Genomic DNA, 27,700 nt, shown 5'->3' with positions numbered 1-27,700 from the left:
AATCAGTGTTTGGTTGTGTTGAGTTTGATTTGCCTGTTGAATGGCCAACTAGAAGTATCTACTAGGCAATTGGATATATAAGTCTGGAGATTCAGACTGGCAATATCAATTTGGAAATCATAAACATATAGATGCTATTAAAGCTAGTAAATTCTCTTTTTTCCTTATTTTAGTTTTTGGTACCAGGGATTGAAACCAGGGGTGCTTAACCACTGAGCCACATCCCCCAGCCTTTTTATTTTTTATTTTGAGACAGGTTCCACTAAATTGCTTAGGGCCTTGCTAAGTTGCTGAGGCTGGCTTTTAACTTGTGATCCTCCTGCTTCAGCCTCCCAATCACTGGGATTACAGGCATATTCCACTGCACCAAGCTAATTCTCTTTTTCTATATCAATCTGTATTGAATTTCTGCTCTGTACAACCAAAAAGTGGATTTCCTGCCTTTATAGATCACTGAAACCCTCTCCTTTCAAGCTCAGTCTCTTTAACCAGTTGGACAAACCAACAACTCACATCTCTATTCTTGCTCCACTACCCCAAACACATACTTTCCTGATTCCTGTAGCTGACTCTTCTAGGGTAGAGGCATTATAACAAGATGGTAGACTACTACAAAAATTGAGAATTCAGAGGGGAATTAATTCTTCTGTCATTTACAATGGATGCTAAAATAACATTTAGCAAAAAAAGGAAATCTGATAGAACAGCAAATAGCTATGTGGTCATCCTTGTGTGGTATCTTAGTCCCCAAACTTTTATTTTTGTTTTTGCTTACACAAGCTTAGTCACCAGATTTGCATATTCTAGGGGCTTCTGGGGTCCATTAGATTATGCCTTTCACTGTTAATTCCTTTCTTACCTAAGTTCAATGCCTTTTTTTTTTTGTTAACTCTTTAAAGTGGTGGAGCGCACGCCTAGCATGTGTGAGACCCTGGGTTCAATCCTCAGCACCACATAAAAATAAATAAAAGTTATTGTGTCAGGCTGGGACTTCAGCTCTGTGGTAAAGCACTTGCCTCACATGTATGTGGCACTGGGTTTCACCCTTAGTACCACATAAAAGTAAATAAAGATATTGTGTGTACATCTATAACTAAAAAAAAAATTAAAAAGAATTGTGTTCATCTACAACTAAAAATATTTTTAAAATAATTTTTTAAAAAAGGATAAAACTAAAACTTCTGAAGTAAGGGTCTATATCATCTCCAAACCTTAATCTCTCTCTTCAATCCATTTTTCCTACCTCTGGCTCTAATCTTTCAAATGAAACCTTTACTTCAGCTGGAAAGGTCCATTTGTTTCAAGTAGTAAGGAAGATCCAATAATAAACAGGTATCGTTTTCTAGATGCTCATAATCTAACAGGCTCTTGAACTAATGTTTACAAAACAGTGTGATAAGTGTCATAATAGAAGGGTGTACAAAGTGCTACTGAGAGAACTGATGACAAAGGTATAAAAGAAGGCTTTGGGAAGTAGACAACACTTGATTCAGGCCTGAAAGGCAAATAGATGAGCCAGACAGAAAAGTGAAAACAGGGTGCGAAAGGAAATTGAAGGCTGGTAATAGTGGCAAACACCTATAAGTCCCAGCTACTTGAGAAGCTGAGGCAGGAGGAGTGCAAGTTCAAAGCCAGCCTTAGAAACTTAGCAAGGTCCTATGCAACTTATCAAGAACCTGTCTCAAAATAAAAAGAAATAAAAAGGACAGGGATGTGGCTCAGTGATTAAGCACCTCTGGGTTCAATCCCTGGCACTAAAAAAAAAAAAAAAAAGCAGTGGAAGGAAGGGTTCAGAAAGGGAAAAGGAATTCTGAGAAGGGGAAAATGAAGAACTATGTAAGAGTAGGATATTTGAACAATGGTAAGAAATTCAGTGAGACTGAAGTGTAGGGAGGACATGAGCTAAAGTTAAAAAGGCAGGTCAAATCAAATTCAAGAGGAGCCTGTGCTCGGCTGAGGAGTTTATTGCTTATTCTATACAAACTCCAGTGTCTTAGACAGTTTTTAAGTATACTCTTTGGAAATAGTCCTTTAGGAACATTTGAGACTCCAGAAAGAAGTCTACTATTATGATATGGAGAAGATAAAAGCGTGAACAAATCAGGGTAGGAGAAGAAACAGAAGTAAGGTTGAAGAAAGACAAACCTAAGATAGAATAAACCAGACTTATCTATTAGATAATAATAGTGACTAATACTTTTACAGTGTTTTATAATTTTCAATATTTTTTTCACATCCATTATCTGATTTGATCTTTACATCATTGGAGGGAATATTGTTATAGTAATTTTATAAATGAGTAAAAAGACTAAAGGAAGTTAAGTAATATGACTAAGGCCATCCAGCAAGTAGGTGTTTAACCAGGCATTAGTTCTAGTCTTCAGTTTCAGAATCTCATGTCATTCCAATTCCCTGGTGAAAATTCAGGGATTTATGAAGAGAAGAGTTGAGGACAGCTTAGGGATCCCCCTACCTAGTCTCTAGGGAAGTCCAGAATCTCCCTTAGTCAACTGCTTCCATCTCCTTACTTCAAGCACTTTCACCCCTGCTGCCAAACCTGCCCCCCCAATCAATTCATTCTGAGAGCAAAAGTACCCTTCAGGACCTTCCCCTAGGTCCCACCTATTAAAGGCCTCTTAATGTCCCACCTCTTAATATCAGCATACTAGGGACCAAGCTTCTAACCATGGACCCTTAGGGAACACACTCAAATCATATTCAAACCAAGCACAACCTCTTGATGAAATCATTGTCAAACCACTGAAGATCATTTTGTAAAAGACCACAGGAAATAAGGCTTCTAATTCTACTGCTAAAAGAGTAATCAGGCATGCCTATAATCCCTCTACTCAAGAGGCTGAGGCAGGAGAATCTTGAGCTCAAAGCCAGCCTCAGCGACTTAGTGAGGCCCTGTCTCCAAATAAAAAATAAAAAGGGCTAAGGATATATGTACACACACACACACACACACACACACACACACACACACACAAACATAACCAACAATAGTTGAGAAGAAGCATTTTGTATGTGTACTCAAAAAAGATGTTTATTACCTGTAAGACATTGTTTAGAAATTGCTCTATAGTGGCCCGTACCTGTGATCCCACCTACAAGGGAGATTGAGGCAAGAGGATGGCAAGTTTGAGACCAGCTTAGTCAACACAGTGAGAACTTTTTTTAAAAAATATTTTTAATATTGTTTAGTTTTCGGCAGACACAATATCTTTGTTTGTATGTGCGCTACCGTTTGAGCCACATCCTCAGCCCATAACTTTTCTCTTTTAAGAAAAATAAATGGGTTGGGGGTTGAGTTTCAGTGATAGAGCATATGCTTAAAGGGCCTGAGTTTGATTGGAGGTGGGGTGGGGCTTGGACTTAGAGTCATTGCCTAGCATATATGAGAATATAAAAAATGTATAAAATAAAAGTCCATTAACAACATATATATATATATATATATATATATATATATATATATATATATATATATATATTTAAAGAGGGGAAGGGGAGGAAGAGGAGAAGAAATTGTTACTATTTCATTTGTGATAAATGATTAGTAAAATGTATGAATGTGTGTGTATGTGTGAGAGAGAGAATGGGGATTTAACCCAGGGATGTTCTACCACTGAACTATACCTCCATCCTGCCATTTTTTATTTTATTTTACAATAGGGTCTAATTAAGTGTTGAGGCTGGCCTTGAACTGTGATCCTCAGCTTCCTGAGCTGCTGAAATTACAGACATGCATCGGGAAGTGAAAATGTTTACCAATGTAAATAAAGCCCCCAGAATTCCACCCAAACAAAAACAAACAAATAAACAAAAATCCCTAAAAACCTCTACCTCGAACAGTTTTAACTTCCAGAAATAAAGTTCTCTCCATTTTGGGGGAAGCATTCAAGCTCTCTCTCCATGTTTTTTATTTTTCCACTTTGATAGAGGCATGGGTGTAAGAGTAGTTTGTATTCTTTTAATTGTACTGCAATAAAAAAAAGAAGAAAAAACCCTCAACATTTTATATTGAGAACTTTCCCTTCCTGATGCTTCACCCATCATCCTTGATGGAAACACCCTCCCACCCGACTCAGGTGCTCAAGTAGTGGTTGTAAACATGCTCTCAAATTTTTTGATATTCTACCCTGAAAAAGGTGTTGTCTATACTCAGGAGGCTGAGCAGGAGATCACAAGTTCAGAGCCAGCCTGGAAAACTTAGAACCTGTCTCAAAAAAAGAAAAAAAAAAAAAAAGGTCTAGAAATGTAGTTCAGTGGTAGAGCCCCCCTGGATTCAGTTCCCAGTATACCTTCCCTGAAAATGGTGTAGTCTAATTCCCTGCTCTCTGAAAGTAAATGATACTCAGAAATGGAAACAGTATTTAGAAGCAATTACTTTCTTGTGAGATTCTATTCATATAAACAATTTAATTAAAATGTATCACATTGTTAGATATGAAACACAAAGCACAGACAACTAAAGAAAAATAAAGAAACTTGATTCACCAAAATTAAAAACTGGGTTTGGGCATAGTGGCATACATCCATAATCCCAATAACTAGGAAGACTGAGGCAAGAGAATCATACGTTATAGTTCCAGGCTAGCCTCAGCAATTTAGCAAGACCCTGGCGGCTGGGGGTGAGGGGGCGTTGCAGGACCTGGCTGGGTATGTAGCTCAGTGGTAGAATGCTTGCCTAGCATGTTGGAGGTCCCAGTACCTATAAATAAAGAAATACAAACCATCTTACTTCAAAGAACTACCAAGGAGGGTTGGGGAAATAGCTCAGTTGGTAGAGGGCTTTCCTGGCAAACACAATGCCCTGGGTTCAATCCCAACACCACTTAAAAAAAAAAAAAAAATCAAGGAAGAAGAAAAAACAAAACACCACATAGAATAGTTGAAAGCCATAGCCATATATCTGATAATTTAAATACTCGGAAGCCATATATCTGATAATTTCTAGATTTTATAAAGAATTCCCACAACTGAATAATAGGACAAATATCTTTAACAATGGGCAAAAATTTTGAATAGACATTTATCCCAAGAAGATGGGATAAATGTCTATTCACAATCTTGTGAATACAGTATACTAAAAGCCACTGAAATGTATACTTTATTTTATTTTTATTTATTTATTTATTTTTTAGTTTTTGGGGGACACAACATCTTTGTTTGTATGTGGTGCTGAGGATCGAACCCGGGGTGCACGCAAGCCAGGTGAGCGCGCTACCGCTTGAGCCACATCCCCACCGTGAAATGTATACTTTAAAAAGGTGAATTTTATGTAAGTGAATTTTAAAAGTTGGCATTGTTGAGCAAGTCTCCAGAGTACCCAGAAAAGATCTTGGAGGAGAAAGATGAGACTACCTGCAAAGGAATGTCTGACGTGTGTAAAATGGGAGCAGGGGCGAGTACTGACTGAAACGTAAACAACTGTGGGGCTCTAAAATTACGTAATAAAGTCAATATTTATGTAGAATGAGAAATTATTACCGATTTTAAAATGCTCACAAAACCACACACCTCACAAAATCAGAATGACATTGTCTAGTAATCAAGACACTTTAAATCCTGCGCTCCCCCCCTCCCCCACTTTTCCTTCTCGGTACTAAGGATTTAACCCAGGGGCGCTTTATCACTGAGCTACATCTCCAACCCTTTTATTTTTCATTTTGAGACAATGGCTCTCCAAGTTGCTGAAATCGGTCTCGAACTCAAAATCCTCTTGCCTCAGTCTCTGGAGTAGCTGGGATTTCAGGCATGCCGTCACCTCACCCGCAGCAAGGGAGCTTTTTCGATGTGTTCTCTGAATCGTTTTTCCGTTCGTTCCATGAGAAGCCTAAAACCAGAATCCCAGGTCTATGTAGAGCTATCCTACAACGCATTATGTTGGCTCCAGGAGTCTCCAGCGGAACCTGCACCTCTTTACTTCTCCACTAGAGACAGCGGTGGATGATCATCCCTCCTTACCATGCGGGAAGAAGGCGTAGGTCTATTGTTACGACGCCTATTGGTGACCATGCGTGATGGACAAGGACTTTGGCTAATGATTCTGAAGTAAGCAAACGTTGTTTATGCACGTACGGCCAATGGAAAGGCAAAAGTGCAGCCAATGGCCAATAAGAACTGCCCTTAAGCGTCGGAGGGGGGGGCGAGCGCTGGGTAAAGAGTCTGAAGCCGACCCTGGGAGGGTCAGAGCACATCCGGTGTTAGAAGAGCTGGTAGGCTCCTGAGTGGCGGGTTAAGAAGGTACGTCTGAAGCTAGGAATGGGCAAACCGGGAGTGAGAAATGGAAAGGGAGCCCGAGGTCGTTGTCCGAACAAGAGAGAGAGTTGCTTCCGTTTTGGGACAGATTTCACGTTAGGAAACCGGGCCCACTTCGCGTCGAGACCCGGAAAACTGGGCGGGGAGGAAGCCGGAGAATTATTGTCGCGCATGCGCAACTGTACGGGGCGGGGGCAAGTCTGCGTGGTCTTTTGGGGGCGCCGCCGCCGGGATTTTGCTCCAGAACGCTTTCGGCGGCGTTTTCAGTAGCTTTTTTCTCTCCCTCTCATCCGCCTTCTGCCTCTGCTTTCCTTCGCCTCCTCCTCAACTAAGTGCAGACGCAGGTTCCAGTCTTGACCTCTTGAATTCAGGGCACGTCCCCCTTCCTTCCTTCCGAGGTGAATGAAAGTGAAACCTCAGTGGTTTGTGGTCACCCCCGCCCTATCAGCCAATTGCTACTCTGCTGCAGACTTTCTGGTCTGGTTGTCTCTAAGCGAGCTGCTGGGATCCGGGACTGGAGGTAGGGCCTGGTTGGGCAGGCTGCCCAGTCACGGTGGCGTGGGTGATGTCACACTCCTCTATGACACGCAAGATTCCTTAGTTACTTGGGAGCCAAAGGCAGAGGCAGTAAGAGAGAGGGCACTGGGGCTTGGCTTCCCAGCCCCACGGGGTAACCCTGCTCTGGTCTGATTGGTTACCTTTGGACAGGTGAGGTGGCCTTGATTGCTTGTTCTTGAACTCTGTGGCCGTCCTAAAGTCGGCTCAGGAAGCACGTCGTTGGCCGATTGCTTTTTTTCTTAGACTGAAGCTGTGAAGTAGGCGTTGATATTTTTTGTATGTTTACAAAGTGTGGAATTGCTTTAACATATCAGCCCATGTTGCATTGCCTACTCCATCAGCCTTCCATTTACCGAATGTAACCGTAGCTCATCTGAAACTGTACCTAGCTCCCCTCACCTTCCTTTTGCCTTTTGCCCATTCCTTATCCTTTCTGCTGAAGAGTAGCCCTTTGGGTTTTAGATAACTAACCACAGGAGATCGAAGTCCATTGCGATTCTACCCCAGAAAAAAAGAAAACTCAGCCCTGAGTGAAAGACCCCGCCCAGCGTGCCCATTGTCTGTCTGTACCCCCTTTTTCTCCTATAAAAGCCCATTCTGCACTCTGCCCTCCGAAGCTGGAGATTTGAGGTCCTCTTGTCTTGAGGACCGACTTTGAGTAAAACTTGATTCCTTCTATGAACTTCTCTCTCCCGAATTTGGAGAGCTCTCTTAGCATGAACATTTGATTCCATTAACATAGAACAACAAAAATCACTTTGAACTTGAGACTCTATTCTAGCAATAGTTAATTTGTGAATGTGTAACCAGTAGAAGAGCTGACTGTGCCTAAAATACAAGGAGTTCAAGGTTAAAAGATAATGGCAAATGAATTTTTTTAAACTTATTGATATTTATTTATAGTTATCTTTTGACTGTATGGGTAGTATAAGAATTTAGTAAAAGATTATTGGAATTGTATAATCACCTTTTCACGACTTCTGTATTCATATTTTTATAATTATTAGATTTACTCTGGTGTTTTCTTGTTCCTCTTTCTTTGTCTAATTTTTATAATTTCAATAATATGTCGATGTTTAGATTCACTGCCATGTTCCCTCCAGTATAGGGTTGAATCCTGAGAATTGTAATCTGTAATTTGGATCCAGAGTTTCCTTTTTCCATTATTCATCTTGTGGAAACATGTCTTAGTGCCCTCCTTCTCTCTCCCTTCCCCCACTATTGATCTGAATAAAGTCTTACTTTGCTGAAGAATAGAAAAAGGTAAACTTAATGTAAATACTTAGTTAACATTTTCAATTTTTCCCTCACAATATAGAGTTCATGCTCTTTGTAGAAATGTTGAAAAATACAAGAGTGTAATAGGAATCAGCATTTATTTTGGAAGTTTTGTCTGGTTTGGTTTAAAGGTTTCTTCTTTTTTTTTTTTTTTGTATTTAGAGACAGGTTCTCAGAGTTGCTTAGGGACTTGCTAAGTTGCTGAGGCTGGTTTTGAACTCAAAATACTCCTGCCTCAGCCTCCCAAGGCACTAGGATGACAGGTGCCTCTGGTTTAAAGATTTCACTTGATCTGTGGCTGAAACTGCCTTAAGGGAAAGCTTACTTTTTCTATTGTAGGGTGCAATAGTAGAAAGAACACCAGACTATATAGAAGTCAGAAGACCCTGAATCTCATTCTGACTCTATTTATTTTAACTTTCTAATTCTGGCTGTGTTTATTTTGACTTTCTGATGTTGATCAAATCAGTTCTAATGTCTGTTTAGTCCTTTACAATGGAATAATACAGATTTTCGTATTGACATTCAGTAGAGCAGGTTTTAATCATCTAGATGAGGAAGCCAAGATTATGGTCAGTAAAATGATTTTTCTAAGGTTATATGGTAGAAGAAGGCAAGACTTGTAACTCCAGATGCTGTTCTCTTGTCACTATTACACTGACATTTAACACCTTTTTTTTTTTCCTTTTAATCCTTAACATGGAACTAATCATTCTTGCTCTTTCCTCATGGATTCATGTGAAGATCAAAAAACCTTATGTATATAAAACCACTTTGAAAGTTGTAGAATTTTCTTATAAAATGTCTTGTCAAATCCCTCGTTTTTGTTTCAGGTATCGTTTGTATCTTTACCCTTGTCCTAAAATGAAAAATAACCATCAAGGGTCAAGCCTTAAATAAAAGAAAAAAAATTTTCTACAATAATATTTTGATACACCTAATAAATACAGTACAAATGAAACAAATTTCAAAGTCACCAAATCTATGCAAAAGAGAAATCATCATATATTTTGGTAATATTATTATAGAAGGTATTACTGCTGGTCTAAAGAGTTTCATTTTATTTCATAAACTACCCAAGGGTATTAATCTCCTCTGGGGAAACCACTAAATAGTCTCATGATGTTCTTTCTTCTCAGTTTTTTTTTTTTTTTTTTAAGAGAGAGAGGGAGAGAGAGAGAATTTTTAATATTTATTTTTTAGTTCTTGGCAGATACAACATCTTTGTTTGTATGTGGTGCTGAGGATCGAACCCAGGCCGCGCGCATGCCAGGCGAGCGCGCTACCGCTTGAGCCACATCCCCAACCCTCTTCTCAGTTTTCTTTGTCACTTAGACTTGGCTATAGAATCTGGTACAAATGTCTTCCACTTCACCCAGGTTTGTCCCCTAGTTTCTAATGAAATGTTATGGAGCCCTTTGAATTTTTTATATTGTACACATTACCCAAAGAGAGTGCTTAAGACCAAAGAGAGAAAGGCTATAGTGATAGGATTGGCTTTGGGGATCAGAGGAAGGACCCCTGAAGGTAGGTTCCCCTTTAAACCAATGAGGAATATTGATTTGAGGTCACAGGACTCTTGATCGGATAACAAGGTCTGGATTTGCCTAGAGACTATATTGTGTTTAAATCTGGGGGATAGTAGGGTTGAATCAGATGCAAACTACCTGTTCTCAAGGTGAGAAGTTCCTGCACAATTAACTGGAATAAATAAAAAAAACCTTTAAAAATAGAGCTTCACAGGTGAGGGTGAAGTGGTTGTGCTTTTGGTCTTAATTATACTTGCTCTCATTTGGGCTAAATATGATGGTGTTGGGAGAGATTACTGGTTTTTGCCAGAAGAAAATTGTGTGTTTAGGATATTGGGACCTTCTTTAATTCATTTCTGTCAAACAGATGTAGTTAGAGAGAGATTTGGTAGTATCAAAGTTTGGTGCCCTCCAAAAGCACCTAATGTTGGGGGTATTCTATCTTCAATTACTGTTTTGTTATTTCTTGAGGCAGCCTCCTCCAGAGATAAACTCAGTGTTAGCCAATCCATGGATTTGGGTCCAAGTTGAAAGGCTCAAGACATTTTAGGGATTTATTTATTAATTTATGCTTGGAAATTTGAACCCAGGGCCTCATGTGTGCCAGGCAAGCACTTTACTACTGAACCACATCCTCAGCCCCATTTTAGGGTCTTGATCCAGAATAATCAAAGCCCAGTCCTACTTGAAAGGGGATTCCTTGGAGTGTCCTAAAATTGATCTGACCTACCCTCAGACTACCTCCTTGGGGTGGCATCACCCTAATGACCATTTACTTTATGAAATTCTCTACCATATAGGATTATCATTTAGTGGTTATTAGGCCGTCTCAAAACACCTTGTGGCCCTGTGGGATAGGAGGTATAGTATAAATGTGCCAGAGTAGAAGTATATCATTTAAACAAAAGTAATTTTAACCAGTAAAATTATCAAGATCCATTAAATTTCAGTTTACATTTTTCTTAGACACCCCCCCCCATTTAACTTTACTCTCAGGGATATATTAGGTATTCATGATAGAGTCAACTGTCATGAATAATATATTGAGAATTTTTTTTCCCCAGTGCTGGGAATCAAACTCAGGGTCTCATGCATGCTAGGCAAGTGCTCTACCACTGAGCTGTATCTTTAGCCCTTGAGTAATGTATTTTAAAAAATTAGTTTACATGGCATATGGGAATCAGGCCTAGGATAAATGTCTTCTAAAACTAGGCTTTTTGGGTTAGGAGTGTAGCTCAGAGGTAGAACACTTGCCTAAAATGTGTAAGGCCCCCACGTTCCATTCCCAGCACTACCAAATAAATAAAACTAGACCTTTTAGTTTACACGTTCTGAGTTGTCCTGTGTACAAAGCACTATTCTAAGCACTTCATTTTTAATAATTTTTTAAAAATATTTTTCTTTAGTTGTAGATGAACACAGTGACTTTATTTAATTTTATGTGGTGCTGAGAGTGGAATCCAGTGTCTTACACATGCTAGGGGAGCACCCCACCACTGAGCCACAACCCCAGCCCCATTTGTAAGATTTTACTTACTCTTCAACCCTATGAAGTAAAAAATATTTTACAAATGATGAAACTGAAACACAGTGAGATTAGTACCAGAAACTTGCTTTGGGTACTAACACAACTAAGAAAATAACAGTTAGGATACAGAAACATGCAATGCTTTTTTTTTTTTTTTTTTTTTTTTGATGCTGGGAATTTGAACCCAGTGCCTTACACATTCCCTGTACCGCTGAGCTACACCCCAGCCTCAGGTGGTGCTCTTAAGCACTATGTTAGGGATATAGTTATATAGTTCCAGGCCAGACTGGGCAACTTAGCAAGACCCTGTTTCAAAATTTAAAAAAAAAATTTTCTTTCTTTCTTTTTTTTTTTAGAGAGAATTTTATTATTATTATTATTATTTTTTAGTTTTCTGGTGGACACAACATCTTTGTTTGTATGTGGTACTGAGGATCAAACCCTGGCTGCACGATCGCCTACTGCTTGAGCCACATCCCCAGCCCCAGGTTTTTTTTTAATTTTATTTTTTTTAAGAACCTTGGGGTAGTTCATGGTAGTAGAGCCCCTGAATTCAATTCCCAGTGCTGCCAGGGAATGAACTCAAGGTTGCACAACCACTGAGCTACATTCCCAACACCCTTCCCTGCTTTTTTGTTTTATTCAGGGTCTTGCTAAGTTGCTGAGGCTGGCTTTGTGGTCCTCCTGCCTCAGTCTCCTGAGTTGCTGGGAATACAGGCATGCGTCGTCACCACATTCAGTGAAAATAAAAAAATTTTTAAAAGGGTTGAGGATGTAGCTCAGAGGTGAGGTGCCCCTGGGTTCAATCCCTAGTAGGTGCAAAAAAAAAAAAAAAAGAAATAAGAAAGAAAATTTTCAGGCTTTCCACATTTTTTTTTTCCCTAACCATTGGGATTTTTCTTATAACTCAGTTTGGAACCTTCTGAATATGTGAGGATAGGATTGAATTAATAAACGGGGAGGGAAAATTCTCAACCTAATTAATCATGTGAACAGTGTTTTTTCTACTAACCAGTTTAATGTTAAATTGTATACACTGAGGCAACTTCTCCTGACTCCAGCATTCAGCAGACTACACACACACACACACAAAAAAAAAAAAAAAAAAAAACCCACTAGGAACTCAGGGGCACTTTAACACTGAACCACTTCCCCAGTTGTGTGTCCCCCAACCTTTTTTTTTTTTTTTGGTAGTGCTAGGGCCTTTTTATTTTTTGATACAGAGTCTCACTGAGTTACCCAGGCTGGCTTCCTGCCTCAGCCTCCCCAGTAGCTGGGATAACAGGTGTGTGCCACTACACCTGGCATTAGCAGTGATACCAAAAAATGAAAATCTTATTTATTATTTCAGATGACAAAATCAAGGAGAAATTATTATTTGATATCTTCCTTCCCACCCTTTGATGATTTTGGCTTTTCCATCAACAGTTGTGAGAGAGCCCTTGGGAAATATCAAGGAACAAACTTGGCTAATACTGCCCTTATCCTCTCCCACAGATTCCATTCAGAGGGGTCAGGTTACATGACTATTGCCCCTTTTTAACTAACAATTCCCTGGGTATTTGAGGTCCCCTCCCTTCTTTTGATTCTAGAAATTGGAAGAGGCTGTTGTGAATATTGAGAAACTTGGCTTTGCAGGTTGCTTCAGTATTGTTGCAGTTTCTGTCTAGGGATGTCATTAGGGGCGATAATGGAAGCCTTAAGCAAAGACACTTTCCAGGTCTTGAATTCTGCCGTCCTGTAAGTGTGCTCTCTAGAGGAAGCATTCATCATGGTTATGGAAGGTTGTGCCTCGCCTTGCAACAGCCTGCAATAATTGCACCATCTAGATCAAGAGGGCCCAGAGCCCTGTGACTTAGAAGAGAAAGCAGCTGCTTTAGTTAAGTTCTGCAGCTTTATACTGTATCCATCTTTAAGAACAACTAACAAAAAAAGTGTGAGGTAAGTAGGGATGTTGGTGAAAGAAGAGAGGAATAAATTAGATAAAGCCAGCCATCTGTTTTGTTTTGAGAGATGAGGATCCCAGGAAATCAGTGGAAGTGATATTTATGAATTTTCAATAGTGGTATATTTCTACTGACCCGGACTCCTCAGGAAATTGACTTGAGGACTCCCAACTTTCATGGCTTAAATCGTGTTGAGAGTTGGCCTGGGTGTGATTAGATTGGATATAAGTAGTTAGCCCGTCTAACAATTAAAGTTTGTGTCTGAATCTGGTCTTCCTTGAAGTACCTTTTGGTAGGTTTTAAGTAAGTGGTAATCATGGGTCTAATAGGAATTGAGAGGATTTTTATTTAGGAAATATGAAAGCTCTTGGTGTCATATCTTTAGTTCTGTAGATTGAATGTGTTTATTTAGGATCACATTGAGATAGGGGAGTGAGCAGAACTTAAAAACCTTGAGGTAATCAAGCTAAATAGCAGCTAAGTGTAGAAAAAAATATTTTTTTCCTACTTTTTTAAAATAATATTTCCAGAGACATTTGCTTGGTGTATTTAAATTTAAAAAAAAAAAAAGGAAACTTGAGGTTCTGGGGGTGTGCCTAGTTCTGTGCTTACCTGAGTATGCGTTAGGCCCTGGATTTCAATCCCCAGAATCTGGGCTGATGGTGGAACCTTGACTTTATGGTAAATAAATCACATAATCTAACCTGGATATGGTTTAGTTTTTGACTTACTGGAATAGTTGAGAAAATCTGAATAAGGTCTGCAGATCAGATAATAGCATTATATCAGTATTAATATCTTGGTTTTTATCATTGTTTTCAGGGTATACACACTTGACATATTTAGGAGCATTATTATATCTACATAATTTTTTATTTTTTTAAATAGTACTAGAGGGGCTGGGGATGTGGCTCAAGCGGTAACGTGCTTGCCTGGCATGCCTGTGGCCCGGATTCGATCCTCAGCACCACATACAAACAAAGATGTTGTATCTGCCAATAACTAAAAAATAAAATATTAAAAAAAATAGTACTAGAGACTGAATCCAGGAGTGTTCTACTTCTGAGCTACATTCCCTAGTCCACATACATATATATATATACATATTATATATATATATATATATATATATATATATATACATATTTTTTTTTATGGTGATAGGGTCTCGCTATGTTGTTCAGGCTGGATTTGAATTCAATCTCAGGTAACTGAGAGTTCACGTATTTCAGGCATGCACTACGGTGCTTGTAGAAAAGTATTTATTTAAGTCTTTATATATATGCTATTTTTAGAGAAAGAAGATAAAACATATGGTGAAATATTAACAGTTCAAAAATCTGGGTAAAGAATATTAGGAGATCTTGGTACTATGCCAACCATTCCTTGAGAAAGGTTCTATACAAAAAAAAATACAGAATGATCCTTTTTTTTTTTAAATCTTCCTGTATAATTTTCCCTGCAGATGTAGGAACTTTTTTCCTTTTGAAATTGTGAATCCCATTTTAGTTCAATTTTAAAATGTATTATGTGTTAAATATACATGTGTATATTTAAAATTCAAGTCCTAGTGCCAGAGGGAGCTTTATTGTGCTTTTTTTGTGTGTGTGTGTTTGTTTTTAATATCCTTGAAGTGCCCTTACTGAGGGAAATCTCTAGCATCTTATTATATAAAATGTCTTTATATACCAGTGACTGAGTCCCTTTATCTATATTGCTGATTGGGAATTTGTCTTATAAACTATCTTTTAAGGGGCTAATGACCTTCTGAAAGAATAGAAATCAAATGATAATAATAAAATAATGTGAGAAAGAAAATAGTTTGGGGGGGAGAAAAGGGTGGGTTAATTTCCTTTCCTCCTTAAAATGGTTGCCTGTGATTGCTAGTGTATTCCTAGGCATACATAAAGTGAAAATGGTTGTGTAAGAGCAATGGAATCTTAGAAAATCTTATTTTCTCAAGCTTTTTTCTCTCTGGTTACATCACTCTTTCTTTTTCTTTCTTAATTTTTTTTTTTTTTTTTGTAGTTGTAGGTGAACAGAATGCCTTTATTTTGTTTATTTGTATGTGGTGCTGAGGATCGAACCCAGTGCCTCATGCATGCTAGGCAAGTGCTCTGCCACTGAGCCCCAGCCCCAGCCCACATCGTTATTTCTTATAAGAAAATTGTTTGTGCTATTTTATATGTGTTAGGATTTTTACAGTAACTTTTTTTTTCTTGATTCTACAGAGCGGAGGCTGTGTCACACAGACTCTAGAACCATGAACATATTTGATCGGAAGATCAACTTTGATGCACTTCTAAAATTTTCACATATGTAAGTGTTTTAACCATAACCATGTTTTTTTTTTTTTTTCCCCTTTCTACTTTCTTTTTTTGGGGGATGGGGATGGTGGGGAGAGGCGGGTCCCAGGGGTGCTTTTATCGCTTTCCCAGTCCTAGTTTTTATGTTGAGATAGGGTCTCACTACATTGTTGAGGCTAGCCTTGAACCTGTGATCCTCCTGCCTCAGCCTCCCTAGTCACTGAGATTATAAGGCAGGCCACACCTTGCCAGTCTTGACCTATGGTTTATTACCGCATTTCTTGTCATGTGGTTTCTTTTCCTAGTTTAGTCTGTATGTATAAATTAGCAAATTAACTTGGCTAGATTTCAGAGGACTTGATAAAAGTACCTAGATTCTAATGGCTGCTATGTGGTCTCTGGAAATTAATTAATTTTAATTTGGTTACTGATTGTTCATAAATTTGGGCTTTTGGTTCTTCCCTGGTGTTTAAGATTCTGTTAAGAACTCAGAATAGAGCTTAGTGTTAGAGTACTTGCCTAGTATGTGAGAGGCCCTACATTCAAGCCCCATCACCATACAAAAAAATATTGTTGACCTATTTTCAGAATATTCTTTTTTTGTTAAATTTGCTACCTCAAACTCTTTGTATATAACAGAGTAATATAACAAATACAGTGTTTACATATTTCCCTGGGAAGAGAGGGAGAAATAATTCTTAGCTTGGTGATGAATTTGCTCCAGAGCAATGACTGTTATGAACATTCTTTCCTAGAACCCCCTCGACACAGCAGCACTTGAAGAAGGTCTATGCCAGTTTTGCCCTTTGTATGTTTCTGGCGGCTGTGGGAGCTTATGTCCATGTGGTCACTCATTTCATTCAGGTAAGAATGGGTTTCTCTGTTTCCCATAGGACAGAGTCCTTTAGGAAAAAAACAACTCAGCAGGATGGTCCATTCCTGTGCCCAGTAGTTTGAGGTTTGAGCTCAGCCAGCCATTAAATCAAGATGTGAAAAACCATTTAAATTTTCTGGCAAGTGTGCCCCTCTAGTTACTGAAAATTATGTATCTTAACCTTGGCACTGAATGGTGTGTTGCTGCCATCAAGAGTCATCACTTGCCTGCTGAGGTTCATTTACATGGTAGCCTTTCTGTCTTTCCTCCCTTCTTTATTGCCTCAATGACTGTAGAGTATTTGAATACGGAATACTGCTTGCACCATTAATTATCAGGCAAGGCTAGATTGAGACCATTATGGATTTGACCTATTTTGTTCTCTAATCTACTGTTATCTATTTGGTTGGATGAACCTTCAACTCATTTTCCTGTTTTGAGGGAGAGTTGTGTATGGCAACAGGAATAGAATAGAAGGCACAGTTCAAAGAATAATCACTGTGGCTCACTTCTATAATCTCATCTGCTCCGGAGGCTGAGATAGGATTGTTAGCTCAAAGCCAGCTTGAGCAATGGAGAGTCGCCAGGCAACTCAGTGAGTCCCTGTTTCTAAATAAAATACAAAACAGTGCTGCAGATGTGGCTCAGTGGTTGAGTGCCCCTGAGTTCAATCCCCAGTACCAAAAAAAAAAAAAAAAAAAAGAAGAAGAATCAAAAAGTTTGAAGTTTTCACTAACCAAGCCTTATCCTTTTTGAGTGTCTTTTTAACAAACATAGGAGTGTGCTTGGGTTGGTATTTGCCACTGCAGGGGAGAACTATCTGTTGCTCAGGAATTTTTTTTCTAGCAAGGGTTGTGTGAAAAATTACATCAGACAGTACTAGGGGTAGAACCCAGGGCCTTGCACACACTAGGCAAGTTCTCTACCATTGAGCTAAATCTTGAGCCCATTTTATTTTTTATTTTGAGACAAGAGTTTTAAGTTGCCCAGACTATCCTAACTTTGGGATCCTCCTGCCTTGGCCTCTTGAGTTGCTGGGATTACAGGTGTGCACCACTGTGTCCCGCAAGGACTGGGCTTTTGAACCTTGAGTTCTAGATGATGCCCTTTTAGTTCCTTTCTTTCTTTTTTAAGGTAATATAGTAAAATATAGTCAGTCCTCTTTATTCACTGATTCTTTATTTGGAGATTCAACTATTACTAAAGTTTGTAACTCCAAAATTAGTACTGGTAGCACTTTTTGCAGAGCTTTGAAAAATTCGATTCTCATGTTGAGTCTTGTTCCCAGTGGAGGTCAGGAAACACAACTTCTGCTTTCTTGTTTCAGTTCTCAATACTGTATCAAGTGACTCTTTCACAGGGTTAATACCATGTGTGCATCTCTGGGGTTTTTTGGTTTTGTTTTGTTGGTTTTTGGTCCTGGGGATAGAAACCCAAGGCCTCACATTTGCTTTCTACCCTTGAGCTACTCCCCCAGCCCATTTTTGTGCTTTCTGTTGGTGATTTTGCTATTTGAAATTCAAACAGGATGGTATTGAGGTGCTATGTAGTATTCCTAAGATTGTGTTATACTTTTTTTTTTTTTTTTTTTTTTTTTTGTGGTTCTGGGGATTGAACCCAGCCCCTGTGCATATGAGGTAAGCACTCTACCAACTGAGCTATATCCCCAGCCTATATTATACCTTAAAAAGAAAATGCATATGTTAGATGAGGTCTATTAGACATTAGCTCTAGTGCTGTTGGCTATGAGTTCAGTGTTAATGAATCAGCAACATGACAAATATCCTTAAATAGAAACACATAAACAAGGTTATATGTTAGTTGTTTTGTGAAAATGTAACAAGGGGCTTGAAAGAACCTAATCCTATAGTTACTCTGGTAGCAGTTTCTGAGTATTCACCAATTCATTGTCCACTGTGACTTTGTACTTAGTGTGTGTGCCTGGTGCTGTATAGTTATATATTTTGTAACAAAACTACTGTGAATGTTGAGAATGAATAGTACCGTTAAAGAAAGATAGGAACTTCAGTGTCCTTTTTACCAAATACATGTTTTTTGTAGAAAATTCAGAAGTAGACTAATGATAAGAAGTCTTTAAGAAAAGAAAGAAAAGAAACTCCGTAAGCTCCAGAAATTATGAAAAAACAATTACTATAAACATTTTGGTACTTATCAGGGTTTTTTGTTTGTTTGTTTGTTTTTTTAATACCAGAGATCCCCAGCCCTTTTTATATTTTATTAGAGACAGGGTCTTGCTGCGTTGCTTAGAGCATTGCTAAGTTGCTGAGGCTGACTTTGAACTTAAGATTCTGCCTCAGCCTTGCGAGGCGAGTGGTTGGGATTACAGGCATGTGCCACCACGCTCAGTTTTTGTGTGTGTGTGTGTGGGCGGGGGGCACATGGGATACCAGGTATAGAACCCAGGGCTTCATACTAGGCAAGTGCTCTACCACTGATTTTTTTTTTAATCTCCAGCCCTTTCTATTTGATTTTGAGACAGGATCTCACTTAAGATGCTCAGCAGGATCTCACTTAAGATGCTCAGCACATCTGCTCAGCACATCCTTGGATTTGATCCTCCTGCCTCTTAGTAGCCAGAATTACATGCATGCACTGTCTTGCCAGGCTACTTTTTTTTTTTCCTTCTTTTTCAAGTGATCAAAAGGGATTATTTTATTCTTATAGATCAAATGTTCTTCAGGCATTTGTCACATTGGTTCATCTTTTTTGTTTCTGAGGCAGGACTCATAGTTTGATTTGAGTAGTTGTACTACCTACCCAAGCCAGGAAAGCCTTCATTTCAGCAACTTCTGGTTTCTCTCCCCACCCCTGAGAAAATATTACCCTTTCCCTTGCCTCCAGTTTAGAAGCAAATATTAGGAAGTTTAGATTAGTATTTGAACCTAGTAAGATCTGCAAAATAAATTTGAAATTTTCAAATATTTAATTATTGTATGCCTTGACAGGCTGGCTTACTTTCTGCCTTGGGCTCCCTGGGATTAATGATTTGGCTGATGGCAACACCTCATAGCCATGAAACTGAGCAGAAAAGACTGGGACTTCTCTCCGGATTTGCTTTCCTTACAGGTATGTTAAAGGATTGGTCTAATTTTGAAGGGCATAGGGGAACTGTATGTCATTAGACTAAAGCTTGGGATTTGTATTTATTCTGATTTACCCCAACTAGCATGCTTTCCTTCAGAAGATTTCTCTTTGGTAGAGTCATTTATGAAGTATCTCCCTGTGCTATGATTTCTTATTTCTCCTTTCTGGCCTCTTCTAGCTTTATATTATCTAGTCATACTTATATTTGAATATGCTTTGTCTTGTACTACTTTCCTTTTTTTTTTTTTTTTTTTTTGGTTACTACTTTCTTATTTCTTATAGATTCATGTTGCTTCCCTAGCTTCCCTATTCATAGAATAAGCTGTTTTGTGACTAGCAACTGTGACTTCTATTTTTATATCCAAAAATAGGTATTGTGTGCTGGAATGAACAAGGTTTGTGGCTTGTAAATGGTACGCATGGGACTGAACTAGACCTGATAGTCTGGTTTAGTTAGACCCACACAAGTGATTATCACAGGAGCATCTGTTCAAAGCCTGCCAATCATTAAAGCCACACATTGAGGTTATTCATTGTATAGCACAGGTCTCTGGTTCTCAAGGGAAGAATTAAAAGTGCATTATTACGTCTGGAATATAGCTCAGTTGGTAGTGCTTGCCTTGCTTGCACAAGGCCTTGAGTTCAATCCCCAGCACCATACACATACACACACACACACAAAAGCATTATTGTAGAGATAGGCATACTGATGCATGCCTGTAATCCTAGCAATTTGGGAGGCTGGTGCAGGAGGATCACAAGTTTGAGGCCATCCTCAGGAACTTATTGAGACCCTAAGCAACTTAGTGAGACACTGTCTCAAGATAAAAAATAAAAATGGCTGGGGATATGGCTCAGTGGTAAATCCCCTCTGGGTTCAGTCCTCAGTACCAAAGGGTCGGGGTGGGGTAGGGGAGTGCATTATCATTAAAAGAAACAGGACTTAAGCTGCGGGCTGGGGTTGTAGCTCAGTGGTAGAGCGCTTGTCTTGCATGCGTGAGGCCCTCGGTTCAGTCCCCAGTACCACATAAAAATAAACAAAAATAAAGATATTTTTAAAAATCTGAATATTCTTTAAAAAAAAGAACACTTGCAAAACAAACTTGGATTCATACAACTTGTTCTGAGTGACATTCTAATCTATATAGTGTTAAGGAAATTTTAGAAAAGAAAGGATTTAGGGTTTAAGATTTTTGGATTAAGGAAAGCTAGTTTTTGAAGGCATTAAAGGGTAGAATTATCGGGAGAGAAAAGGAAATAGCCAGAGTAGGAGAAACGCTGGGCTGGAACAGATTGCTCTCCTGTTGGCAGATGTCTACCTGCAGAACCAGTCTGGCCTTTCTTTGCTATAATGGGAGTTAGTCCTGCATAACTGCATAGTTTCTGGTTACCTGATCCTGCTTTTATCCTATTACTAATTTAAAAAAAAATTAGTATGCCTTTATTTTGTTTGCTCATTGTTATGCAGTGTTTGGGATCAAACCCAGTGCCTTATACATGCTAGGCAAGCACTCTGCCACTGAGTCACAAACCCAGCCTCTTTTACTAATTCTTGATCAGGTCCACAAGACAGTCACACATCATTCCAACTCAAAAATATTCCATATATCTGCTTCAATTCTTTTCTAATTTCTGTTTCTCCTGAGATCCATCCATGATTTTGCGTTAAGAGGACAATTTTGTAGCTGTGTTTATAAATAACTTCTATGTATAGCACTTAAAAATTATTAAGGAAGAGAGATTTAATTACTTTAGTCCACATGTTTGTGTTTTTAGGAGCACAAGTGTGCCTATGCTATTAACAATTAGTTTTTGGACAAGGATTTTCTTCAAGAATTTTTGGTAGTATTGTATTCTGGGGTTTTTTGTTTTCTAGGAGTTGGCCTGGGACCTGCTCTGGAATTGTGCATTGCTGTCAATCCTAGGTAACTGTTTTAGTAATAATATTTTGTGTTTTTTTACCTTTATGAACATACTAAATATAGGCCATATACCTGTGGCCCTCAATCTGTAATGGTCTTTTTCTTTCTTTAATAGCATCCTTCCCACTGCTTTCATGGGCACAGCAATGATCTTTACCTGCTTCACCCTGAGTGCACTCTATGCCAGGCGCCGGAGCTATCTCTTTCTGGGAGGTAGGTGTGGATTGGGAAACGGAGCAGGGCTCTTCTCTAGCCAGAATTCTCACCAGATTCCTTACCTATCTCAATTCCATGGTGACTTTTGGGTTGCTATTAAAAGCCTTCATTTGGGGCTGGGGATGTGGCTCAAGCGCTCGCCTGGCGCTCGTACGGCCTGGGTTTGTTCCTCAGCACCACATACAAACAAAAGATGTTGTGTCCGACGAAAAACTAAAAAAAATAAATATTAAAAAATTCTCTCTCTCTCTCAAAAAAAAAAAAAAAGCCTTCATTTTGTGGGGGTATATAAGAAATGGCCTTAATGAGATTGCTTTATTTGGCTTCTCAAGATGACCTTTTATCATATCTTAATAGGTATCCTGATGTCAGCCATGAGCCTGATGCTCTTGTCTTCCCTGGGGAACCTTTTCTTTGGATCCATTTGGCTTTTCCAGGTGAGATTTTTGCATGGACCTTTCCAATAGCTATTTGCCTGATACTGCTTTTTTCTCACTTAACCCTAAAGCAAGATAGGCTAGGAATCCTCCAGTGCCTTCCAAGCCTTCCCACCTAACCCTGTAAAATGGAGCTTCTGCTACAGGTGAAAGTATGGGCTGAATGTTGTTGGGCATTCCTGAGGAAAAGGTTGTCTGCTCAGAGATCTTTGACCTTAGGTCAGTCTAGCTATGGCTTATTAAAAATAGTGGAAGCTCTAACAGTGACCTAAAAAAGTGAAAGTAGAATTGTGTCTTGGGAAGTAATGTGTGATCTTCATCATTGTTTACTGGATTAGCATTTAATATACTTTTAAGTAACTAAGAGCCAGAAAATATAACTCTTTTTCTCTCCACTATTACTACTGTATGCTAACTTCATCTTATTCTTTTTTGGTTAGGCAAACCTGTATGTGGGGCTGGTCATCATGTGTGGCTTTGTCCTTTTTGATACGCAACTCATTATTGAAAAGGCTGAAAATGGCGATAAGGATTATATCTGGTGAGTAGGAGAAGTAGTCTTGTACGACTAAAGGTTGAAGCATACTATTCTGTTCCATGGCTGAACTTAGGTGGCAAAGCTTCAGGAATGTATATGGTAGCATGGTTTTAGAACTAGGTATCGATAGCATAGTATTTGCCAATTCCCTAAAGGTATAGATTTTTTAAAACTGGACTAGTGTATATTTGTTTTTCCATAGTTTCATTGTCCCTCCCACCCTGCCCTTTTTGCAGTGCTGGGAATTAAATCCAGAGCTTCATGCATGCCAGATAAGTATCACCTGAACTACACCTCCAGACCTCCTTAATTTTAATAGTAGTCACTTATAAGCAGGAGAGAAGGAAAGGGCCTTTCTCTTTTTACTCTTTATAGTTTCTGTATTTTTTAAACATTTAATATTGAAACTGGGTGCAGTGGCACATGCTTGCAATTGCGGCTACCTGGGAGGCTGAGTTAGGAGGATTGTAAATTTGAGACCAGATTGAGCAACGTGGTGAAACCCTGTCTCAGAATACAAAATTTTAAAAGAACTGGGGATTTACCTTAGTAGTAGAGTACCCTTGGGTTCAATACTGGGTTCCACACTACCACCCTTCTAAAAAGAAAACTTTTTTAACAATAAAAGAGGTAAGATGTACATAGTTTTCTAAGTGTCATAATCCTTTCAAAGTTTTATACCAGTTGGTATAAAAGTACTTCAGAGTTCAGACTTTGGCCTCTGCATAGTCCAAAGCTCAATCTTTATACGCCACGTGGCTTCATTGAGTTGGAAAGGATTCCTGACAACAGAATTTTGCTTCCTTAGTTGGGGTGGAGTGTTGGAGAAGAGCGTGTCATGGGTGGGGTTAGTATTTATTTTCTGGTCTTTGCTGGCTTGTGGATAAAGGAAAAGTGGGAAATATAGTTCATAACTTGGTTCTTCTCTTTCAGGCACTGCATTGATCTCTTCTTAGATTTCGTTACTCTCTTCAGAAAACTCATGATGATCCTGGCTATGAATGACAAGGTTAGTCAACTACAACCTGCAGATGAGAGAATGGCTCCTTAGCTCAGCATCTGAGGAAACTTCAGATTTGGAAATTTGCCTAACACATTCTATAGGTCCAGGGTAACTGTAAAGCAGGCCCCTGAGCAAAAAAGCAGGCCACTGAGCAAGAGGTAAATGAGAATTCTTCAGCTGAGAAGAAAAAGGAAGAAGTAAAAATAACTTTTCTTTTTTCCTTAGCTGATCCCTGAGATTAGTATCAAAGAGAAAAGAGCTTCAGAGGCAGTAAGAAAGAGAACTACTATATAAAGAATTTAAGGGCTGTAAAGATAATTATGATTTAGTAAAAAAGATACTGGAAAGAATGTTAATATAATATCAGCCAGCTTTTGTAAGTTACAAAAGTAAACCAGTTTTAACCATTTGTTAGTCTTAACTTTTTTCTCAAGTAGGAATTCTGTATCAGATAATCTAGTTCAGCAGTAGAGGAGAATAAATGAAACTGCAAGGTTTTCTTTATAGTCCTTATTGGGTGGGAGGGGGTAGGTAACTTGATGGTATTGGTGGTTCTGTGTGGGCTGTGCTTAATTGAACTGAACATCTAACAGGTATACCAGTTTTCATTAGAGTAGCTCAATTTTTATTCCTTTAATCCATTGGGCTTCATAAGATTGATTGAAGAGTCCCCAGACTAGATTATCTCTGAAAGTTGGCTTATACAGGAAATTCATGTTCTCCTAGGGGGGGGAGGGGACTCCCGCTTTCCAGTCCTAAAGGAAAGTTGATGATCTTGGCCTTAGTTTTGCTCTCTTAGGATAAACTGCCAATGTGTAGCCTTGACTGACTGGGATCTGAACTGTGGTGGTTTTGAGTAGTCATGGCATCTACTCACACCAAAGTGAGGCAGTTCACCCAGGTACTCCTAGGTTGGGGTGGGGACAACTACTTAAGTTTTATTCTCATCAGGTCTGTCAGCAATTTTGGGGGAAGGACCACCAGTGGAAGGTGGTTGAGATTTTAGTTCTTGCTCAGCTGTGGGAACAAGTCCAGATCCATTTCTAGTCCAGTCCCTAACCAAAAAGCTCACTCAAAAGTTTTCTTTTCCCCCATATTGGGGATTGAATCCAGTAGTGAGTGCTCAGTGAGTGCTCTACCACTAAGCTATATCCTCAGCCCTTTTTTATTTTTTATTTTGAGACAAGTGTCTCTCTAAGGTGCTGAGGCTCACCTCAAACTTGTGATCTTCCTACCTCAGCATCCCCAATAGCTGGGATTATAGGAAAGCACCACAACTCCTAGCTTCACTCAAGACTTTGGGCTTGAATGTCAGGTGCCAAAAATTAATTGGGTGGTTTTTCTCCATTTACAGGACAAAAAGAAAGAGAAGAAGTGAAATGACCATCCAGCCTTTCCCAGTTTGACTTCCTCTCCCTCCACCCCTCATGTCCTCTTTGCACACATTACAGGTGGCGTGTTCTGTGAAAATGAAAAGCATCAGAAAAGCTTTTGTACTTTGTGGTTTTCTCTATTTTGAATTTTTTGATCAAAAAACTGATTAGCAGATTATAGTTTGGAGTTTGGCTTCATATTCCTGGGGTTCTTCCTTATTTTCTTTTCTGTTACCCCATCCTTAGCCTTTTGTTCTGCTCAGGCAATCAGCCCACCATGATGAGGAGTGGAGTCAACAGAGGGAGCATACTCCAGGAGTCAGCATTCCCACCAAGCCTCACCAAGTGAACCCAAACTGTTTGGTAGAGCCACCTTGGCCCAGTCTTCCTTAGCATTGTTTGATTTGCATGCAGTTTCCATGGGACTGGACAGTTTTTTTTCCATTGGGAAGAAGTTTGACAGTCCTCTGGTTAACTCAGACTCATTGTATCTGAGCTGTCAACCCTACAAAGAATGCAGAGAGCCTGCCCCTTTCTGGGTGCTTTGCTTCCTTTGTGCTGCCCAAGCTGGTCTGGCAAACACCTTTCTGCCTTGCCATCACAAAGGGAATGTAGATTTCTGTCTGTTCCCTTTCCCACCCCTGCCTGACCCTCAGGGAATCTGCCCGCTTTTCCATCATGGGGTGGGAGAACTTTAGCACAAAGGGGAGACTAATTCTTATCAGGCATTTATGAAGAGGCTGACAATGTATAGCAAGGTAGAGGTAACAATTTCCAAATTTCTCTTGGTTTTTGTATTTTTGTCATTGTTAGTTTTTAAAAATGGTTAATACCTTAGTTACCGAGTGGCCTCCACTAGGTGGCTATAAAGGTTTCAAAAGAGGAAGGATAAGGAAGGAGAACAATTGAGCCTCTGGGCCTAATTGGAATGAATTCTGTCAAACAAACTTAGGTGAGGACATGTTTGGTAATGGGGGACAAATCTCTACCAACACTTAGTGATTGTTTCACTGTTCAGAACAGTGAAACAGAACTGTGGGGACTTGCCAAGTCAGCATTCATAACATCTGTTCAGTGTGTTTCTTTTGTCTTACCCCACCTAGACTCTATTGGTGTTTCAGGCCAGAGATTTGAGACAGTAGGTTTGTGTTCATTTTTTAGATGCACTTTAGGTTTTGGTCTTTCACTTGTTTCCAGAAGTCTGCAGTCTTTTAAGGAGGAGTCAGGTGACCAGACTTGGCCAGAGCTCCCATTCCTTGCAGCTTTCTGGTTACAAGCATGAGCAGGTAGTCCTAGTGAGGATTGCCAGCTTCTTCCTCTGGACTACCACAGCCAGGTACACAGAAGGGCAGCATCAGGAGTGATTGTGGCCTAGGGTATTCATAGGTTTTAATGTAAAAGGGACAAAGTTATTGAAAGAACATTACTAATAATTCACTATTTTTGGCTCTCCCTGAACAACCAGTAAAGTTTGACACAGTGGCTGGTGGTTTGCAGTGTACGATGTCACTGTGCCATTCCATGAAACTGTTCCAGAAGTGGCCTGCCACCTAGAAAATGACTTGCTTCTGTTGAGAATGCTGCCCTCTGGTGTAACTACTGCTGCCTCTAGCCTCCCACTTGAGAATTTCCTAAAGGAATTTCCTTCCTATTAAGCCCTGATTAGCAACTCTCCATAAATTTGGTGTTTCTCTGCCAAGTCTGAGAATCTAAGTTCCACCTTCGAAGCCAGACTCCATCTCTTAATGCTTTTTTGCTTGGGATAAAGGAGTTTTTCTTTAGAAACAGTGCCAAGAATGATAAGAGATAAAGAAACTACTTTTAAAGAAAATGCCTAACAGGTTTTTAATACAGGTATCACTGTAATTTCCACTTTCTTTTCTAGTTCCTTGGTTTTCAGCTCAGGCTGCATTCTCTAACTCATACTGTGAAGACAAAGGTGTTTTTGATTCAAAAATATATATCTACATAGTCTTAATTTGTAAAAAATAAAGAAAATTCCTTAACCTTTCCTGATGTGTATGTGTGTAAAATCAAGGACACAGCTAGATAGGGGGTTGGGGTACTGTCTAACTTGTTGGGAGTGGAGCTAGTTAATAGAGATAGGAATGAGGAGCTCCCCACAGCTCCCACTTTGGTAGTCATATATGTTGGGATTTTCTCTGTGCAGTACATGGCCCAGGTCTTTTTCCAGTCCTCTCCTGTTTTTACCATAGATTACCTGGGTAGTGGCAGATGAAGTTAGTTCAGATTTGTACTCATGTTTTGGAATTTGGGGATGAAAATGGAAAAGAAGCAGTTAATATTCACTCATTCTCCAAGTACTTTTGTTCACTAACTGGCCAGGTTCCATTCTAGATGCATCACTAAATTAAAATTGAAATTAAAATTCTTACCCTTGTAGAGCTTATATGTTATATGAGATTATAAATCAGAGCTTGCCCTGCAATCAGTCTATTCAATCTCAGCACATTTGCCCTCTAGTTGCCATGTTCACTGTAGACCCAGTCCTTCCTGTTAGGATTTGTTATTCTGAATGGTTGATCCAGGTTACTTCCAGTTGACCTATTTGGACTCGATATATAATCTCCATGCCAGCTAAATATTTTTCCCAATTTAAAAAGGATCTTTTAAATATTTTCTCTGTTGCTGACTTTGAGGACATGCTCATCTTAAAATACTTTAAAGCCTAAGTTTATCTTTGTGCTGGGAGCAGGCACAAGCCATGATTGAGTGCTTACACATTGGGCACTGTGCAAAGTGTCTTATAGATTGTTTTGTTTTAATATTCCCAGTAGCCCAAGAAGATGGTGTGTTGAC

At 39.2% G+C, this 27,700-nt stretch overlaps 1 protein-coding gene and 1 long non-coding RNA gene across 2 annotated transcripts; one reads left to right on the top strand and one right to left on the bottom strand.

Annotated features, from left to right (window-relative positions):
* Nucleotides 1–4,378: 4,378 nt before the first annotated feature.
* LOC144364841 (uncharacterized) lies at nucleotides 4,379–6,136 on the bottom strand. Its single transcript, XR_013422927.1, has 2 exons — nucleotides 5,733–6,136; nucleotides 4,379–4,717 (listed from the first exon to the last, which is right to left on the bottom strand). It is a non-coding gene; the product is annotated as an uncharacterized LOC144364841 (long non-coding RNA).
* On the top strand, nucleotides 6,095–26,891 carry Tmbim6 (transmembrane BAX inhibitor motif containing 6). Its single transcript, XM_005324926.5, has 10 exons — nucleotides 6,095–6,252; nucleotides 15,338–15,425; nucleotides 16,168–16,276; nucleotides 19,253–19,373; nucleotides 21,268–21,316; nucleotides 21,429–21,526; nucleotides 21,887–21,966; nucleotides 22,407–22,507; nucleotides 23,438–23,513; nucleotides 24,862–26,891. The coding sequence occupies exons 2-10, from the start codon at nucleotides 15,370–15,372 to the stop codon at nucleotides 24,883–24,885; spliced, it is 714 nt and encodes a 237-aa protein (XP_005324983.2). The 5' UTR covers nucleotides 6,095–6,252; nucleotides 15,338–15,369; the 3' UTR covers nucleotides 24,886–26,891.
* Nucleotides 26,892–27,700: the final 809 nt, after the last annotated feature.

The sequence above is a fragment of the Ictidomys tridecemlineatus genome, chromosome 6 (assembly GCF_052094955.1).
Source record: "Ictidomys tridecemlineatus isolate mIctTri1 chromosome 6, mIctTri1.hap1, whole genome shotgun sequence".
In the NCBI taxonomy this organism is placed as follows: Eukaryota; Metazoa; Chordata; class Mammalia; order Rodentia; family Sciuridae; genus Ictidomys; species Ictidomys tridecemlineatus.
Note: the sequence above shows the minus strand (reverse complement) of the source record. Positions and strands in the feature narration are given on the sequence as shown.

Excerpts from the sequence above, each read along its gene's own strand:
- Tmbim6 (XM_005324926.5), top strand. The coding sequence starts at position 15,370 with ATGAACATATTTGATCGGAAGATCAACTTTGATGCACTTCTAAAATTT. Across the intron at positions 21,317-21,428 it reads TGCATTGCTGTCAATCCTAG|CATCCTTCCCACTGCTTTCA; the intron begins GTAACTGTTTTA and ends TTTCTTTAATAG. Across the intron at positions 21,527-21,886 it reads GAGCTATCTCTTTCTGGGAG|GTATCCTGATGTCAGCCATG; the intron begins GTAGGTGTGGAT and ends ATATCTTAATAG.